The sequence below is a fragment of the Panulirus ornatus genome, chromosome 9 (assembly GCF_036320965.1).
Source record: "Panulirus ornatus isolate Po-2019 chromosome 9, ASM3632096v1, whole genome shotgun sequence".
NCBI classification, from domain to species: Eukaryota; Metazoa; Arthropoda; class Malacostraca; order Decapoda; family Palinuridae; genus Panulirus; species Panulirus ornatus.
In genome coordinates, this window is record NC_092232.1 from 35,137,968 (window position 1) to 35,156,464 (window position 18,497).

The following is an 18,497-nucleotide window of genomic DNA, read 5'->3' on the forward strand; positions in this document are numbered from 1 at the left end:
CAATTGGGAGGTAAGTTTGAATGGAGAAAAACTGGAGGAAGTGAAGTGTTTTAGATATCTGGGAGTGGATCTGGCAGCGGATGGAACCATGGAAGCGGAAGTGAATCATAGGGTGGGGGGGGGGTGCGAAAATCCTGGGAGCCTTGAAGAATGTGTGGAAGTCGAGAACATTATCTCGGAAAGCAAAAATGGGTATGTTTGAAGGAATAGTGGTTCCAACAATGTTGTATGGTTGTGAGGCGTGGGCTATGGATAGAGTTGTGCGCAGGAGGGTGGATGTGCTGGAAATGAGATGTTTGAGGACAATGTGTGGTGTGAGGTGGTTTGATTGAGTAAGTAACGTAAGGGTAAGAGAGATGTGTGGAAATAAAAAGAGCGTGGTTGAGAGAGCAGAAGAGGGTGTTTTGAATTGGTTTGGGCACATGGAGAGAATGAGTGAGGAAAGATTGACCAAGAGGATATATGTGTTAGAGGTGGAGGGAACGAGGAGAAGTGGGAGACGAAATTGGAGGTGGAAAGATGGAGTGTAAAAGATTTTGTGTGATCGGGGCCTGAACATGCAGGAGGGTGAAAGGAGGGCAAGGAATAGAGTGCATTGGATCGATATGGTACACCGGGGTTGACGTGCTGTCAGTGGACTGAATTAGGGCATGTGAAGAGACTGGGGTAAACCATGGAAAGCTGTGTAGGTATGTATATTTGCGTGTGTGGACGTATGTATATACATGTGTATGGGGGTGGGTTGGGCCATTTCTTTCGTCTGTTTCCTTGCGCTACCTCGCAAACGCGGGAAACAGCGACAAAGCAAAAAAAAAAAAAATGTATATATTGAAATGTATAGGTATGTACATGTGCGTGTGTGGGCGTGTATGTATATATATGTGTATGTGGGTGGGTTGGGCCATTCTTTCGTTTGTTTTCTTGCACTACCTTGCTAACGCGGGAGATAGCGACAAAGTACAATAGAATAAAATAAACATGTGTGTTTGTGTATGTGGGTGGATGTGTCTTTCTTCGTTTGTTTCTTAGCAATTCAGGAAATGGTGATCAATTTTTTTTCCTTCATCATGCATATCTGCCATTTCCCACATCAGAGAGTAAGCATCAAAAACAGATGCAGAGTCTTAGAGGGAAAAACCTTCACTTGGTCCCCTTCTCTCTTTCTTCTTTTGGAAAATAAAAACAGGTGGGGAGGATTTCCAGCTCCCCGCTCCCACCCCTTTCACTCTCCCTCTAAGTCAAACAGGGAATAGATAGGCAGTATTCTTTCTCCCCTAACCCCAAGGATAATATGGATGGAGCGATAATGGGGATGAAAGCAAAACTATGGAAAGAGGGCGCAGAGGTGTACTATGGTGGTGAGCTACAGTGGCTACTGACAAGCCTGTTTGTGGATGATACAATGTTAGTTTCTGAGAGTGAAGAGGAGTTATAGAAGGATGCATTTTATGTGTGTGGAAGCATTGGCAATTAAGAGTATACGCAAGTAAAAGTACTGCAATGGTGTTTGAAAGGAAACAGATTGAAAGTACAGATTTTGCAAAGCCCTTTAGAGTGAGAGAAGTAAGTGTATTAACCTGTGGTATAGTTATTTGGGGGAAAGACTGGAAGAGGTCACTGAATTTAAGTAAATGGGAGCTATCTTGGTTAAGTTTGGTGATATGGAATGAGAGATAAGGAAGAGAGCAGTAAAAAGTAGAAGAGTCACTGGTCCCTTATGAGAATAATGAAGGGTAGAGGTGTAAGTAAGGAAGTGAACAAAGGGACAGCATACTCCTCATGACCCTGACCTATGCAGCAGAAATATGGACATGGAAAGAGTCACAGATGTCAAAAATTCCAGGCTGTAAAAATGAGCTATTTGGATGGAGTATGTGGCATGACTAGGTGGAATGAATAAAGAAATGAGGGGGTGTATGAGAGATGAGCTATGGCAAGGAATGAATTGTAGAGTGGCAGAGTGGATGAAACATAATACTTTTACAGTGGTTTGGGCATGTGGAAAGAATACAAAATGGGGTGTTTACAAAGATAGCATATGATAAAAGTAGTCAAAAGGATGATTAGGCAGGAGCCTCTGAAGACATTGCACCAGAGTTGCCCTCTGCCAGTGGCCTGTCAAGGGTGAAGCACTAAAGGCTAAGAAGCAGTACTAGAGGCCACTAGTTATGGAGACTCTTTTGCCATGGTCATCCGACTTGAGGGATTCCCAAAGGAAACAGGCATCAAAGATATAGACAGATATAGTTCTTGATAGTATAATCAAAGTGGTGGGTGTGAGAGGACGACCATCTGTGACATGGTAGAGTACTGGAGAGAGCAATGATGGAAGAATGCTTGGATGACATATGCAAGTGAGGTATATAAGGACAGAGATATGTGGACACTTCTTTGCCATGGCCACCCCTTTGAATGGAGTTCCTGGAGGGAACAGGCATCAGAGGTATGGATAGACAGATAGCAAAGGTCATGAAGGAAGTGAAAAACAAGGAGGATTGCATCAACTTACAAAGGGAGCTTTGACAGACTCTAAAATAGGTCTGAAACATGGATGATGGAGTTCAACTGAGCAGATATAAAGTTACAAGGATGGGTCACAGAGAAAGAAGGCCTGTGAGAGAGACTTGGGAGTGAACACTGTTCCTAACCTGTCAACAAGGCCCTACTTTGGGAGAACAGCTAGGGAGACCAACCGTCTTTAAGCTAATATCAGAATTACACTCAAGTTCATGGATAAGGAAATATTCAGCATGCTGTTCACATCATAGATAAAGCCAAAATAAGACTATGCTTCTCAACTTTGGTCACCATGCCTATAAAACCACAGAGAGTTAAAAGAAAAGCTTCATAAAAGAGCTACTAAAAAGTTGCCAGAATTAAGAGCTGAATTACAGGGAAAGGTTAGACCTTAAATTTGCTTACCATGAAGGAGAAAAGTGAAGGATGACTTGATCTCAATCTAAGTTTTTAAAACAGAACAAAGATACAGACAGCAAACAGTTCTTTGAAAGATACAGATATAGAACAATCAAAAGATATAAAACAATATTGACCAAGAAACTTTTTAAGGGAGATGTGAAGAAGTAATTCTATAGTATAAGGTCTGTGGATGAACGGAATAAAATCAATGAAGACAATGAAGACAAAGTTAATGTGGACATGGTATGGCAGTTTAAAAGGAATATGATGGTAAACAATGGTGAAGAGATGGGGCCTTACAAGTGCAGAACTTTTTCCCTGTACATTACAAAAGGATAACTAAAAATAGGTAATTAAAAATACACAAATAGGTGACCTGCATATGGGCAAATACAAAGGTGACAACATAATGTCCTATAGACACTATAAGGTGGCAGAATAATCTGCAACATAATGTCCTGTAAACACTATGTGGTGGCAGGACAATATACAACATAATGTCCTGTAAACACTATGTGGTGGCAGGATAATCTAACTTTAAGCCAGGTACTGTGGGCCAGCATCACTTGTCAGGAGACTTCACCGACCAGCAGGGTTTTGCTTACAGTTTGTGTCCGCAGTTGACAACTATCTTGCTATTATTTGTAGTGGTGAGGCTACTACATTTTCAAATATTACCAAATGACCCAAGAAATGTTCCGTCCATGAGTGACTTGACCAAAGGTATAATCCATAAGTGTGCTAAGAATTAGGTTAAATAAGAAGAAAAAAATCAGTTTCATATGTTTCTTACCTATGTGTTTGATGACAAAAGGTACAGCAAGGAAAATTTCCAATATAAAGATGATCTGCTGAAAATTCACTGGAGACAGGGAGGTGCTCAAGCTACACCTGGACGAACTGTTCCCCAGACAGTAATCCTTTACCAGGCTTCCCAATACAATCAAGATAACATTACCTAAAAAGAAAACCAAAAAGTTCAAAAATGATAAGCAAACACCATTAAGACTTTTAAATAAGCACCTGTAGGTAGGTAGCAGTTAGTAGGCAGCCAATAACCAGGGAGGTATATCACTAGTACTGCCCACCTGATATCATGTGGGTTAGTGACATCTGCTTAGTGAGCCAGACCTTTAGTGGTTGTCAAGTTGCACTCCTCTGACCCAGGTAGCTCTTTTCTTTCTGCCTCATTAATATATGGACTACTGGAATTTCAATCTCTCCTTGTTATTTGTAACACCTGACAACACTTAACTCGCACAGCTCATTCTTCATAACTCTACATTTTCCAGTGGTGAGCAATGTGCTAGCCCTGCCTTTTGGCAAAATGGTAGAAGCAGTAGATAGATGTGGAAGGTAAGAACATTGATGAAGCAGCATTAAGTAGAAACATTAGGTAGAAGTAGTAGGTAGAAGCATAAGACAAAGTAGTCACTGGGTACAAATAAGCACCTGTAAAAACAAAAGATAGATTTTTTTCCACACTGACCTTTTCATGCTACTGAAAACAACTTCATGCACAGCATGCTGCTACCTTGCTGTCATACATTAAATTTAGCTATCCTGTAATACATACATCAAAAGAGCAATTACCATCCTTAATCAGAACTTAAGTAATCATAAAATCATATCTAATTTCGTTTTCAATTACCATCTTTAAGATGAAAAATATTGGTTTTGCAATAACCATCCTCTATCACAGCTTCAGTAATCTTAAGATTATATCTATTATTTTCAATTGCCAGTTTGACCATAATAAAAAAAATTGGTTTCAAAAATTGAAAAAAAATTTCTCTCTAAAGTTGAGTCCAACAAATATATGGGATTCTATAAGATATTCAGTAAGGAAATCAGTGTGAGGACCTTCCTGGTCTCAGTGTTTCTGATGAGGAAGCACTCAACAGCTTTCCCCATCCTTTGCTAGCCTTACAACCATAACAGTGACAGCTCACTCATTTGGGTACCATCTTTGGCCAATGTTAGACCACTAATGAGATGATGTCATCGACCCACTCGCTCCTAGATACTCAGCAGCTTAGGATTCACAGACTAAAGGTGTCAACTTAAGAGTGGTCATCAAAAGTGGCAGAGAGAATTCTTTCTTTTTTTGGAACAAAAGAGAGGGGATGTCAGGCCAGGGTAAGAAAACCAAGAAAAAAAGCTCACTGGACACTACCTCAGAAATACTTAGTTTCTCAATTTTCAAAATCTACATCTCTCTCCACTGCAAGCGACAGACCATACCAGTATGAAGGAAGAGGGTTCAGAGAGAAGCATTCTAATATGAGGACTCAACCCAAAAGTGAAATTAAACATCTTCAATGGAGCTTCAGAAGCACATTTGGAATATGTCTCTCTTGAAAGAGCTAACAGGGAAGATCCACAACATCTGAACTAAGGCACTATCTGAAAAAGGGGATAGATGAGTGCCAAACACCTACCTCTCCTTGTGAGCTCTAAAGCTGCCTAGTTTGACCCAATAAATCAAGTTTCATAATTATCAAAGACATATTCCTCACCAAAAGGGTTTCAAGGTTCCAGGGTGCACAAACAAATGCTTCCCTCAGTAATCTCTAGTAAAGTTTAAAAGGTCTTTCAGAGATTTAACCGAGCATATGGCATGATGCTTTCTTCAAGAAGTCTTCCAAAAGTTGATGACAATAGGGCTATCTTTAGAAGTTCCTAGTCTCCTTCTAAGTCAAAACCCTAACTTCAGAGTCTGTCTAGCCTGTAAGAGATTGTCATCAAAGAGTATTTATTTTCATTATACATAATCCCTGTTTCCTGTGTCAGTGAGGTAGCACCAGGAAACAGATGAAGAATGGCCAATTCACTCATACACACATATATATACATAAATGCCCATATACACACTTTTTTTTTTTTTTTTCTGCCACTGTCTCCCGCGTTTGCGAGGTAGCGCAAGGAAACAGACGAAAGAAATGGCCCAACCCACCCCCATACACATGCCTTGATTCAATCCACTGACAGCACGTCAACCCCGGTATACCACATCGATCCAATTCACTCTATTCTTTGCCCTCCTTTCACCCTCCTGCATGTTCAGGCCCCGATCACACAAAATCTTTTTCACTCCATCTTTCCACCTCCAATTTGGTCTCCCTCTTCTCCTCGTTCCCTCCACCTCCGACACATATATCCTCTTGGTCAATCTTTCCTCACTCATTCTCTCCATGTGACCAAACCATTTCAAAACACCCTCTTCTGCTCTCTCAACCACGCTCTTTTTATTTCCACACATCTCTCTTACCCTTATGTTACTTACTTGATCAAACCACCTCACACCACACATTGTCCTCAAACATCTCATTTCCAGCACATCCATTCTCCTACGCACAACTCTATCCATAGTCCACACCTCGCAACCATACAACATTGTTGGAACCACTATTCCTTCAAACATACCCATTTTTGCTTTCCGAGATAATGTTCTCGACTTCCACACATTCTTCAATGCTCCCAGAATTTTCGCCCCCTCCCCCACCCTATGATCCACTTCCGCTTCCATGGTTCCATCCGCTGCCAGATCCACTCCCAGATATCTAAAACACTTTACTTCCTCCCGTTTTTCTCCATTCAAACTCACCTCCCAATTGAATTGACCCTCAACCCTACTGTACCTAATAATCTTGCTCTTATTCACATTTACTCTTAACTTTCTTCTTTCACACACTTTACCAAACTCAGTCACCAGCTTCTGCAGTTTCTCACATGAATCAGCCACCAGCGCTGTATCATCAGCGAACAACAACTGACTCACTTCCCAAGCTCTCTCATCCCCAACAGACTTCATACTTGCCCCTCTTTCCAAAACTCTTGCATTCACCTCCCTAACAACCCCATCCATAAACAAATTAAACAACCATGGAGACATCACACACCCCTGCCGCAAACCTACATTCACTGAGAAACAATCACTTTCCTCTCTTCCTACACGTACACATACCTTATATCCTCGATAAAAACATTTCACTGCTTCTAACAACTTGCCTCCCACACCATATATTCTTAATACCTTCCACAGAGCATCTCTATCAACTCTATCATATGCCTTCTCCAAATCCATAAATGTTACATACAAATCCATTTGCTTTTCTAAGTATTTCTCACATACATTCTTCAAAGCAAACACCTGATCCACACATCCTCTACCACTTCTGAAACCACACTGCTCTTCCCCAATCTGATGCTCTGTACATGCCTTCACCCTCTCAATCAATACCCTCCCATATAATTTGCCAGGAATACTCAACAAACTTACACCTCTGTAATTTGAGCACTCACTCTTATCCCCTTTGCCTTTGTACAATGGCACTATGCAGGAATTCCGCCAATCCTCAGGCACCTCACCATGAGTCATACATACATTAAATAACCTTACCAACCAGTCAATAATACAGTCACCCCCTTTTTTAATAAATTCCACTGCAATACCATCCAAACCTGCTGCCTTGCCGGCTTTCATCTTCCGCAAAGCTTTTACTACCTCTTCTCTGTTTACCAAATCATTTTCCCTAACCCTCGCACTTTGCACACCACCTCGACCAAAACATCCTATATCTGCCACTCTATCATCAAACACATTCAACAAACCTTCAAAATACTCACTCCATCTCCTTCTCACATCACCCCTACTTGTTATCACCTCCCCATTTGCGCCCTTCACTGAAGTTCCCATTTGCTCCCTTGTCTTACGCACTTTATTTACCTCCTTCCAGAACATCTTTTTATTCTCCCTAAAATTTAATGATACTCTCTCACCCCAACTCTCATTTGCCCTTTTTTTCACCTCTTGCACCTTTCTCTTGACCTCCTGTCTCTTTCTTTTATACATCTCCCACTCAATTTCATTTTTTCCCTGCAAAAATCGTCCAAATGCCTCTCTCTTCTCTTTCACTAATACTCTTACTTCTTCATCCCACCACACACTACCCTTTCTAATCAACCCACCTCCCACTCTTCTCATGCCACAAGCATCTTTTGCGCAATCCATCACTGATTCCCTAAATACATCCCATTCCTCCCCCACTCCCCTTACTTCCATTGTTCTCACCTTTTTCCATTCTGTACTCAGTCTCTCCTGGTACTTCCTCACACAAGTCTCCTTCCCAAGCTCACTTACTGTCACCACCCTCTTCACCCCAACATTCACTCTTCTTTTCTGAAAACCCATACAAATCTTCACCTTAGCCTCCACAAGATAATGATCAGACATCCCTCCAGTTGCACCTCTCAGCACATTAACATCCAAAAGTCTCTCTTTCGCGCGCCTGTCAATTAACACGTAATCCAATAACACTCTCTGGCCATCTCTCCTACTTACATAAGTATACTTATGTATATCTCGCTTTTTAAATCATCAGTCCTTTTTCAGCACATAAATCTACAAGCTCTTCACCATTTCCATTTACAACACTGAACACCCCATGTATACCAATTATTCCCTCAACTGCCACATTACTCACCTTTGCATTCAAATCACCCAACACTATAACCCGGTCTCGTGCATCAAAACCACTAACACACTCATTCAGCTGCTCCCAAAACACTTGTCTCTCATGATCTTTCTTCTCATGCCCAGGTGCATATGCACCAATAATCACCCATCTCTCTCCATCAACTTTCAGTTTTACCCATATTAATCGAGAATTTACTTGTTGAGGTGACAAACTACCAAAAAAACAATTAGACTGGAAAATGTCTAGGATTTCTAAAAGCTCCCACTGGTGTCCTCAGAAAGAATGATTACAGAGATTTGTCTTAAACAAAGCCTATAAGATAAATACCAAAACCCAGAGAAAGGAGTACATGAAGGGCACTCTTATACGAGGCAATAGTGTACCAGCCTTACTCTTATCGTGCAAAAGGCTAAAAAAGACGACCAAACATAAGGTTTCAGTCACGTCAGAGGCATCAGATGTGCAAATTCTAGAATCCATGACCAAAGGTAAGGGTTCTGAGGTGGCCTAGATGAACCTGAAGTATTAACTGAGGAGTATGGCATAACCAAACAAGTCTGACAACAGGGATATCTGTCCCACCTTGGGGCAACCAGCATTACTAAACGCCAAAACCAACTAGTCTAAAGACTTTTCTCAAAAGATGTACTAGGGAAAATGATAAACCAAATTCCAGAAATTCCAAATAAAGGACAGAGGATCTGTTGCAACTGCTCCTACACCTAAAATTCAAGATACAGTTGGTGGTAACATGCTGGTTCTAGTGACAAAGAGATCCACCTGGAGTGCTACTCCTAAGTAAATGATCTAACTGAAAGCCTCCTTCCCTGTAGATATTTCTGCAGACACATGGTATGATCTCAAAAGGGCATCTGAACAAACAATGCAATATGGGAGACTTGTACAGAAAAGGTTTTAAATATGGAAGTGAGGCCCAGATTAATATGGGTGAAAAAAAAAGTAGATCACTTGAGGCAAGGGACTTTTAGTGCTTCTATACCTCACAGCAAGAAGAGAGAGGAAGAAAGGCATGTGTTTTGGGAGAAGCGAGAGATTGAGCCAGAAATTTCAATGAGGGATCAAGTAAAAATGATGGGCGATTTAAATGCAAAAGTAGGCGATTTGGAAGTTAAAGGTATAACTGGGGGTCATTCAGTACCCAGCGTGAATGAAAAGGGGTAAACAGCTTGTGGAGTAGTGTGCTGAAAAGGATTGGTGACTGGGAATTGCTAATTTAAAAAGAGGAACGTACATAAGTATATGGAGGAAGTGGGGTTCATGGTAGGCAAACATTATGAACTTTGGCAAAAAGACTCTTGGATTTGAATATGCTGAAAAGGACAGCTGTTGAGGTGTCTGATCACTTCCTGGTTGAGGTATGAGTGAAAGCATGTGAGTCTGAAAAGGGGACTTGTGTGGAAGATACCCAGAGGGAATGGGAGAAGAATGGTATAAGGTGAGAGTGAGCATAAACAGGACAGTGGGCAGGGCAAGGAATGGGAGGTATTCAGGGGAGCACTGCTTGCTTACATGTGCAAGAGAAGTGCATTGCATAAGGGAGATAGGATAAGGGCATGTCAGAATGGGTAGGGAGTAGGGGAATGAAGAAGTTAAGTAATTAGTGAAAGAGACTAAAAGGTTTGTATGGAAATCATCTACAAAGGAAGAGTGAGAAATGTGCAGAGAGTGAAAGGATGCCTAGAAGTGATGAGGCTGAGAAAGAGGGCAAATAAGAGCTGGATTGAAAGAATATAAGCATAATTCTGGTAGGAGGCAAATTGTGAGAACAAGAGAACAAATGAGAGCATCAGTGAAGGAAACAAATGGGGAAACAGTAACGAGCAAAGAAGTGGTGAATGGTAGGTGGAGAGAGGAGGCTGTTGAATGTTTCAGATGACAGAGAGGCAGATATGAGAAGTTTAGGACTTGGAGATATGAGAGCAAGTGAATCATGGAAATGGTTTGCTAAAACCAGAAAACAGTGAAAGTCTTGCATAAGATGAAGAAAAGCAAAATGGGTGAAGTAGCTTTTCCATTCTTTGTCAATTTAACAGCTCCTCTTATTTCTACCCTTGTAATGTCTTCATGCCCACATACTTATTCCCATCTGGTTACCTCCACTCCTATGATACCAAAATCAAGTCTCCTTCACAATCATCTACAATCAATTTACTTTAAAAAATTCTCGCATTTCTTACAAAATTCACACTTGTCTAATCTACTTCCACTTTGTAAACATACCTCTCTTCTACTCTTATTCATCTCCTATGGCAGCATCTCATTCCCTAAAAATTTCTGACTCATGTTACTAGATGCCACCTGCAAGTGGTTAAACCACGTGTGAGTAGTCACCTTTGGTAGGACTGTATCATCGTTAACTGACTGAAGGGAGTATAGTCCTGATGAGGACCTTCTCACTTCAAAGGAGTGAAACCTCTAAGATGTAGAAGCCTCATACAAGGGGTTCTAGAGTTGCACTATATAATAATAATAATAGTAACAATAATAATAACATACTTATCTATCATTTATAATGCTTTGTCGCTGTCTCCCGCCTTAGCGAGTTAGCGCAAGGAAACAGACAAAAGAATGGCCCAACCCACCCACATACACGTGTATATACATACACATCTACACACTCACATATACATACCTGTACATCTCAATGTATACATACATATACATACACAGACATATACACATATACATACTTCATACTTGAAGCCTTTATTCATTCCCGTTGCCACCCTGCCACACCTGAAATAACACACCCCTCCCCCCACACACACATAAGGTAGCACTAGGAAAGGACAACAATGGCCACATTCATTCACACTCAGTCTCTAGCTGTCATGCATAGTGCACTGAAACCACAGCTCCCTTTCCACATCCAGGCCCCAGAAAACTTTCCATGGTTTAACCCAGATGCTTCACATGCCCTGGTTCAATCCACTGACAGAACGTCGATCCCGGTATACCACATCATTCTAATTCACTCTATTCCTTGCACACCTTTCACCCTCCTGCATGTTCAGGTCCCAATCGCTCAAAATCTTTTTCACTCAATCCTTCCACCTCCAATTTGGGCTCCCACGTCTCCTTGTTCCCTCCACCTCTGACACATATATCCTCTTTGTCAATCTTTCCTCATTCATTCTCTCCATGCAACCAAATCATTTCAATACACCCTCTTCTGCTCTCTCAAACACACTCTTCTCATTACATCTCTCTTACCCTTTCATCACTTACTCGATCAAACCACCTCACACCACATATTGTCCTCAAACATCTCATTTCCAACACATCCACCCTCCTCTGCACAACTCTATCTATAGCCCACACCTTGCAACCATATAGCATTGTTGGAACCACTATTCCTTCAAACACCCATTTTTTGCTTTCTGAGACAATGTTCTCGCCTTCCACACATACTTCAACTCTCCCAGAACCTTCGCCCCCTCCCCCACCCTGTGACTCCCTTCCACTTCCATGGTCCCATCCTCTGCCAAATCCACTCCCAGATATCTAAAACACTTCACTTCCTCCAGTTTTTCTCCAATCAGACTTACCTCCCAATAATAATAATAATAATAATAATAATAATAATAATAATAATAATAATTATTATTATCATTATTATTATCATTTTGCTTTGTCGCTGTCTCCCGCGTTTGCGAGGTAGTGCAAGGAAACAGATGAAAGAAATGGCTCACCCCACCCCCCTACACATGTATATACTACACGTCCACACACGCAAATATACATACCCATACATCTCAATGTACACATATACATACACACACAGACACATACATATATACACCAAAGGCCCCATTCGTTCACACTCAGTCTCTAGCTATTATGCAATAATGCCCGAAACCACAGCTCCCTTTCCACATCCAGGCCCCACAGAACTTTCTATGGTTTACTCCAGACGCTTCACATGCCCTGATTCAATCCATAGACAGCACGTCAACCCCGGTATACCACATCGATCCAATTCACTCTATTCCTTGCCCGCCTTTCACCCTTCTGCATGTTCAGGCCCCGATCACTCAAAATCTTTTTCACTCCATCTTTCCACCTCCAATTTGGTCTCATATTATACTATGACTCATATTATATTTATTTGTTTATATTTATTTTGCTTTGTCACTGTCTCCTGCATTTGCGAGGTAGCACAAGGAAACAGACGAAAGAAATGGTCCAACCCACCCCCATACACATGTATCTACACACACGTCCACACACGCAAATATACATACCTATACATCTCAAATTACACATATATATACACACATAGACACATACATATATACCCATGCACACAATTCACACTGTCTGCCTTTATTCATTCCCATCGCCACCTCGCCACACATGGAAAACCATCCCCCTCCCCCCTCATGTGTGCGAGGTAGCGCTAGGAAAAGACAAAAAAGGCCACATTCGTTCACACTCAGTCTCTAGCTGTCATGCAATAATGCCCAAAACCACAGCTCCCTTTCCACATCCAGGCCCCACACAACTTTCCATGGTTTACCCCAGATGCTTCACATGCCCTGATTCAATCCACTGACAGCACGTCAACCCCGGTATACCACATCGATCCAATTCACTCTATTCCTTGCCCTCCTTTCACCCTCCTGCATGTTCAGGCCCTGATCACTCAAAATCTTTTTTACTCCATCTTTCCACCTCCAATTTGGTCACCCACTTCTCCTCGTTCCCTCCACCTCCGACACATATATCCTCTTGGTCAATCTTTCCTCACTCATTCTCTCCATGTGCCCAAACGATTTCAAAACACCCTCTTCTGCTCTTTCAACCACACTCTTTTTTATTTCCACACATCTCTCTTACCCTTACATTCCTTACTCGATCAAACCACCTCACACCACATTGTCCTCAAACATCTCATTTCCAGCACATCCACCCTCCTGTGCACAACTCTATCCATAGCCCACGCCTCGCAACCATACAACATTGTTGGAACCACTATTCCTTCAAACATAGCCATTTTTGCTTTCCGAGATAATGTTCTCGACTTCCACACATTCTTCAATGCTCCCAGGATTTTTGCCCCCTCCCCCACCCTATGATTCACTTCCGCTTCCATGGTCCCATTCGCTGCCAGATCCACTCCCAGATATCTAAAACACTTTACTTCCTCCAGTTTTTCTCCATTCAAACTTACCTCCTAATTGACTTGACCCTTAATAATAATATTATTAATAATAATAATAATAATAATAATGTTCTCATCCATTTTTCTTCTGAGATTCTCATTTTTCCTTTATATCAATATCGTTTAAATCAACCTTTCAACAGTTCTATTCAGGCCTCCTATACTCAATTCATCACCATTTTCTTGCAGATATGATTTATTCCAAGCTCTCTTTCTATTCAATATTCATCCATTCCTGGCGCTACCCCATCCCACAGGAAACAGCATCGCTACCCCCTACTTCAGCAAGGTAGCACCATGAAAACAGACATAAAAGGCCACCTTTGTTCACATTCAATCTCTAGCAGTCATGTGCAATGCACTGAAATCACAGCTTCCTATCCACATCCACGTCCCATGGACATTCCATAGTTTACCCCAGATGTTTTACATGCCCTGATTCAGTCCACTGACAGTATGTCAACCCTGGGATACCACATCATTCCAATTCCCTCTATTCCTTGCATGCTTCTCAACCTCATGTATGTTCAGGCCCCAGTCACTCAAAATCTTTTTCACTCAATCCTTCCACCTCCAATTTGGTCTTCTGCTTCTTGTTCCCTCCACCTCTGACACATATATCTTCTTTGTCAATCCTTCCTCACTCATGCTCTCCATAAGTCCAATCCATTTCAACACCCTCTTCCGCTCTCTCAACCACACTCCTTTTATTTCCAAACATCTCTCTTAACCTTTCACTACTTAAACCACCTCACACCACATACTGTCCTCAAACATTTCATTTCCAACACATCCACCCTCCTCCACACAACCCTATCTTTAGCCCATACCTCACAACCATATAATATTGTTGGGACTACTATTCCTTCAAACATACCCATTTTTGCTCTTCGAGATAACGTTTGCTCCTTACACACATTCTTCATCACTCATAGAACCTTCGTCCCCTCCCCACCCTCTGACTCACTCTCGCTTCCATGGTTCCATTCGCTGCTAAGTCCACTCCCAGATATCTAAAACACTTCATTTCACTAATTTTTCTCCATTCAAATGTACATCCCAACTAACTTATCCCTCATCCCTGCTGAACCTAATAACTTTGCTCTTATTCACATTTACTCTCAACTTTCTCCTTTCACACACTTTTCCAAATTCAGTCACCAACTTCTGCAATTTCCCACTCGAATAAGCCACCAGTGCCATATCATTGGTGAACAACAGCTGACTCATTTCCTAGGCTCTCTCTTCCCTAATAGACTGCATACTCACCCCTCTCTCCAAAATTCTTGCATTTACCTTCTTAACCATCCCATCCATAAACAAATTAAACAACCATGGGGACATCATACACCCCAGCCACAGACCGACCTTCCCTGGGAATCAATCCCTCTCCTCTCTTCCTACTCATACAAATGCCTTACACCCTTGGTAAAAATTTTTCACTGCTTCCAGAAGCTTACCTCCCACACCATATACTCTTAAGACCTTTCACAAAGCATCTCTATGAACCCTATCATATGCCTTCTCCAGATCCATAAATGCCACATACAAATCCATCTGCCTTTCTAAGTATTTCTCATACACATTCTTTAGTATACAGGTTGAGAATCCCCAATTGGAAGTACCTGGGACCAGAAGTGATTAGGATTTTGGATTTTTTCAGATTTTGGAATATTTACACGTGCATAATGAGATATGTGGAAAACAGGATGGTATGGAAACAAATGGGTTAGAGCTGAGACATACCTCAGTGTTTTGACCATTCAACCGTCTTCCTGAGGAGACACTGATTCTATCATTTGGCAGCCATGGGAATGTTCCCCACCTAGTGATGGCCACTCAGTCGGTTGCCTTGGCATGTCGCTCTCTGATTGGATTGTTTTTCCAGCTACCTCCACCTGTTCACACCGATCTCCGCTGCCTGATGTAACTAGCACAGGAACCCAGACCTTGTGTTAACCTTGTTCTTAATCCCTTCCTCTAAGTAAGCTCTCATACTATCACTAAACGGTCAATACAAAGGCAACTACAGGCAAGTGACACACCAATTAGTGAGAGTATCAGGAGGGTTAGTGACATCTGCTTAATGAGCCAGCACTTTAGTGGTTGTCAAGTTGCACTTCTCTGATGCCAAAGCAACTAGAGACAAGTGACAAACTGTTTAGTCAGTAAGAGCTTACGTAGAGGAAGGAATTAAGAACAACTTTAACACAAGGTCCAGGTTCATCTGCTGGTCATGTTAGAAAGCAGCAATCACTGTGAACGGGTAGAGGGAGCAGGACAAGCAATCCAATCAGAGAGCAACACGCTAAGGTGTCTGACCCGATGACCATAAATTGCTGGGAAACACAGTCCTGCCAAATGCTGGAGTCAGTATCTCCCAAGGAAGGCTGTTAAAGTCGAAACATCGAGGTATGTCTCATCTCCAACCTGTTTGTTTCATTATCATCCTGTTTTCCACATGTCATAATGGATAATATATTATGAGATATCTTGGGGAAGGGACCCAAGTCTAAACACAAAATCCATTGTTTCATATACAACTTATACAGATAGCCTGAAGGTAATGTAATATCTATAATAATATTGCACATGAAACAAAGTTTGTGTTACAGTGAATCATCAGAAAGCTAAGGTGTCACAACATCAGCCACCCATGTGGACAATCTGTGGTTGTTTTTGGCATCACTTTCATTCCTAACTTTGAATTTATATGCTACTGATAAGCAATAATTTTCTTACACGTATTCGCGCATAGCAGAGAATAAGCAAAAACACGGTAAGTAATGCATATAGGTCTGGCGCTGATGACAGTTTGTAGCAAACTGGTGCCACAAGAACATCAGAGCCCAGCATGAGCAAGTGAGGTCAGGTGTGAAATTTTCCACTTGTAACGTCATGTCACTACTCCAAAAGTTTTGTATTTTGGAGCATTTCGGATTTTGGATTAGGGATGCCCAACCTGTATATATATATACATATAATTACATTTCTTACCCCCACTTAAGATGTAAAATGTGATCCTATGGAGATGTCTTGTTAGATTGTAAAAATCATGGTATCCTAGTATTCGTGAATTCTTGTGCTCAGCCTTTATATACCATGTCAAAACCTGGAAAAAGAAAAAGCTTTTAAATCCTATATTTCTTAAAACACATCAGACCACTAAATGCTTAATACATCTCAATATAAAACTAAAAGACAGTGTTTTATTTGTATGGAAATAACAGGCTTTCTAAGAACAAATTTCTTTATCAAAGGGTAAAATATGGGGGAAAGAATATTTTGAACTTTGTGAATCAAAAAGACAAATCTAGCCATTAATAATGAGGAAAGAGAAAATCTCAGTACCTGTGATCACAATTTAATGAGACAGAAAATGATCACTAATTCCAATAGTACCAATGAAATTAAAATGCCAAAGTATGGAGAAGCTCATGACAGCTAAAAACTGATACATCCCTATTATTATCAAAACAACCTGGAATAAGAGAATCACCACTATGGTACCCCACATATATATATATAACAAGAGCCACTAAAACCAAAAAATAGGCTTTATAAACAAAAGAGCAATGATAATCTAGAGATTAGCATCCTCTTTACTTAATTCAGCTCTTTCTGTTTGTCACAGATTTTTTTCAGTGTACCCCAGTGAATTCATGAAAAGGTGCACAAAAAACAGAAAAAGAATTTCTTAAGAGTTAAGGCGGTCATTTTTAGTATCAGAAAAACACATTATCTATCAGATTGGCCAGTTACAGTCACTTATATTTCCTGTGTCTTTTACATACAATTTGGTGAACAAAAACTATAAAAACTTTCTTATTTCTGAACTACAAGTAAAGTATCTGTAACATTATTCATCAGATATGCCACGTAAAGGCAGCTGAATGAGGCAGGGGTGCAGTGGTAGGTGCTATTTTTCCCCCAGGACATCATTCTTAGCCAATGAACATAAAAACTTCATCTTAAAAGTTAATCCTTTCTATATGAATCTGCTTCAAAACATATATCTGATCCCCAAAATCATAAAGATTGTCTCACTATCATATTCTAGAGGTAATTCTGCTGGGAAAATGAGTGGTCTATACAAATATCTACAATTACTTTCACGTCTTGTAGAATAATTCTTTCATAGAAATGTTCAATATAGCGTATCTTTTATCACTAATATTCACATTAACATGATTAATTAAGGATTACAGGTGTGACATAATAAACATATTCACCTCTTCTCCCTGGTCTAGCCTTGTTAAAAACTTTTATTTAACATATATCTAAATGGGAGGTGAGTTTGAATGGAGAAAAACTGGAGGAAGTGAAGTGTTTTAAATATCTGGGAGTGGATTTAGCAGCGGATGGAACCATGGAAGCGGAAGTGAATCATAGGGTGGGGGAGGGGGCGAAGGTTCTGGAAGCATTGAAAAATGTGTGGAAGTTGAGAACGTTATCTTGGAAAGCAAAAAAGGGTATGTTTGAAGGAATAGTAGTTCCAACAATGTTATATGGTTGCAAGGCGTGGGCTACAGATAGAGTTGTGCAGAGGAGGGTGGATGTGCTGGTAATGAAATGTTTGAGGAAAATATGTGGTGTGAGGTGGTTTGACTGAATAAGTAATGAAAGGGTAAGAGAGATGTGTGGTAATAAAAAGTGTGTGGTTGAGAGAGCAGAAGAGGGTGTTTTGAAATGGTTTGGTCACATGGAGAGAATGAGTGAGGAAAGATTGACAAAGAGGATATATGTGTCAGAGGTGGAGGGAATGATGAGAAGTGGGAGACCAAATTGGAGGTGGAAAGATGGAGTGAAAAAGATTTTGAGTGATTGGGGCCTGAACATGCAGGAGGGTGAAAGGTGTGCAAGGAATAAAGTGAATTGGAACGATGTGGTATACCGGGGTCGACGTGCTGTCA

At 40.9% G+C, this 18,497-nt stretch overlaps 1 protein-coding gene across 1 annotated transcript in view; it reads right to left on the minus strand.

Moving 5' to 3' along the window:
* The window catches only part of LOC139750328 (transmembrane protein 192), a 118,888-nt gene that overhangs the window by 58,505 nt on the left and 41,886 nt on the right, over positions 1 to 18,497 (minus strand). The window contains exons 3-4 of the mRNA XM_071665006.1: positions 16,582 to 16,696; positions 3,713 to 3,877 (exon numbers count right to left, since the gene is read on the minus strand). Coding sequence (XP_071521107.1) covers positions 3,713 to 3,877; positions 16,582 to 16,696 — 280 coding nt within the window. The remainder of the gene's footprint in view (positions 1 to 3,712; positions 3,878 to 16,581; positions 16,697 to 18,497) is intronic.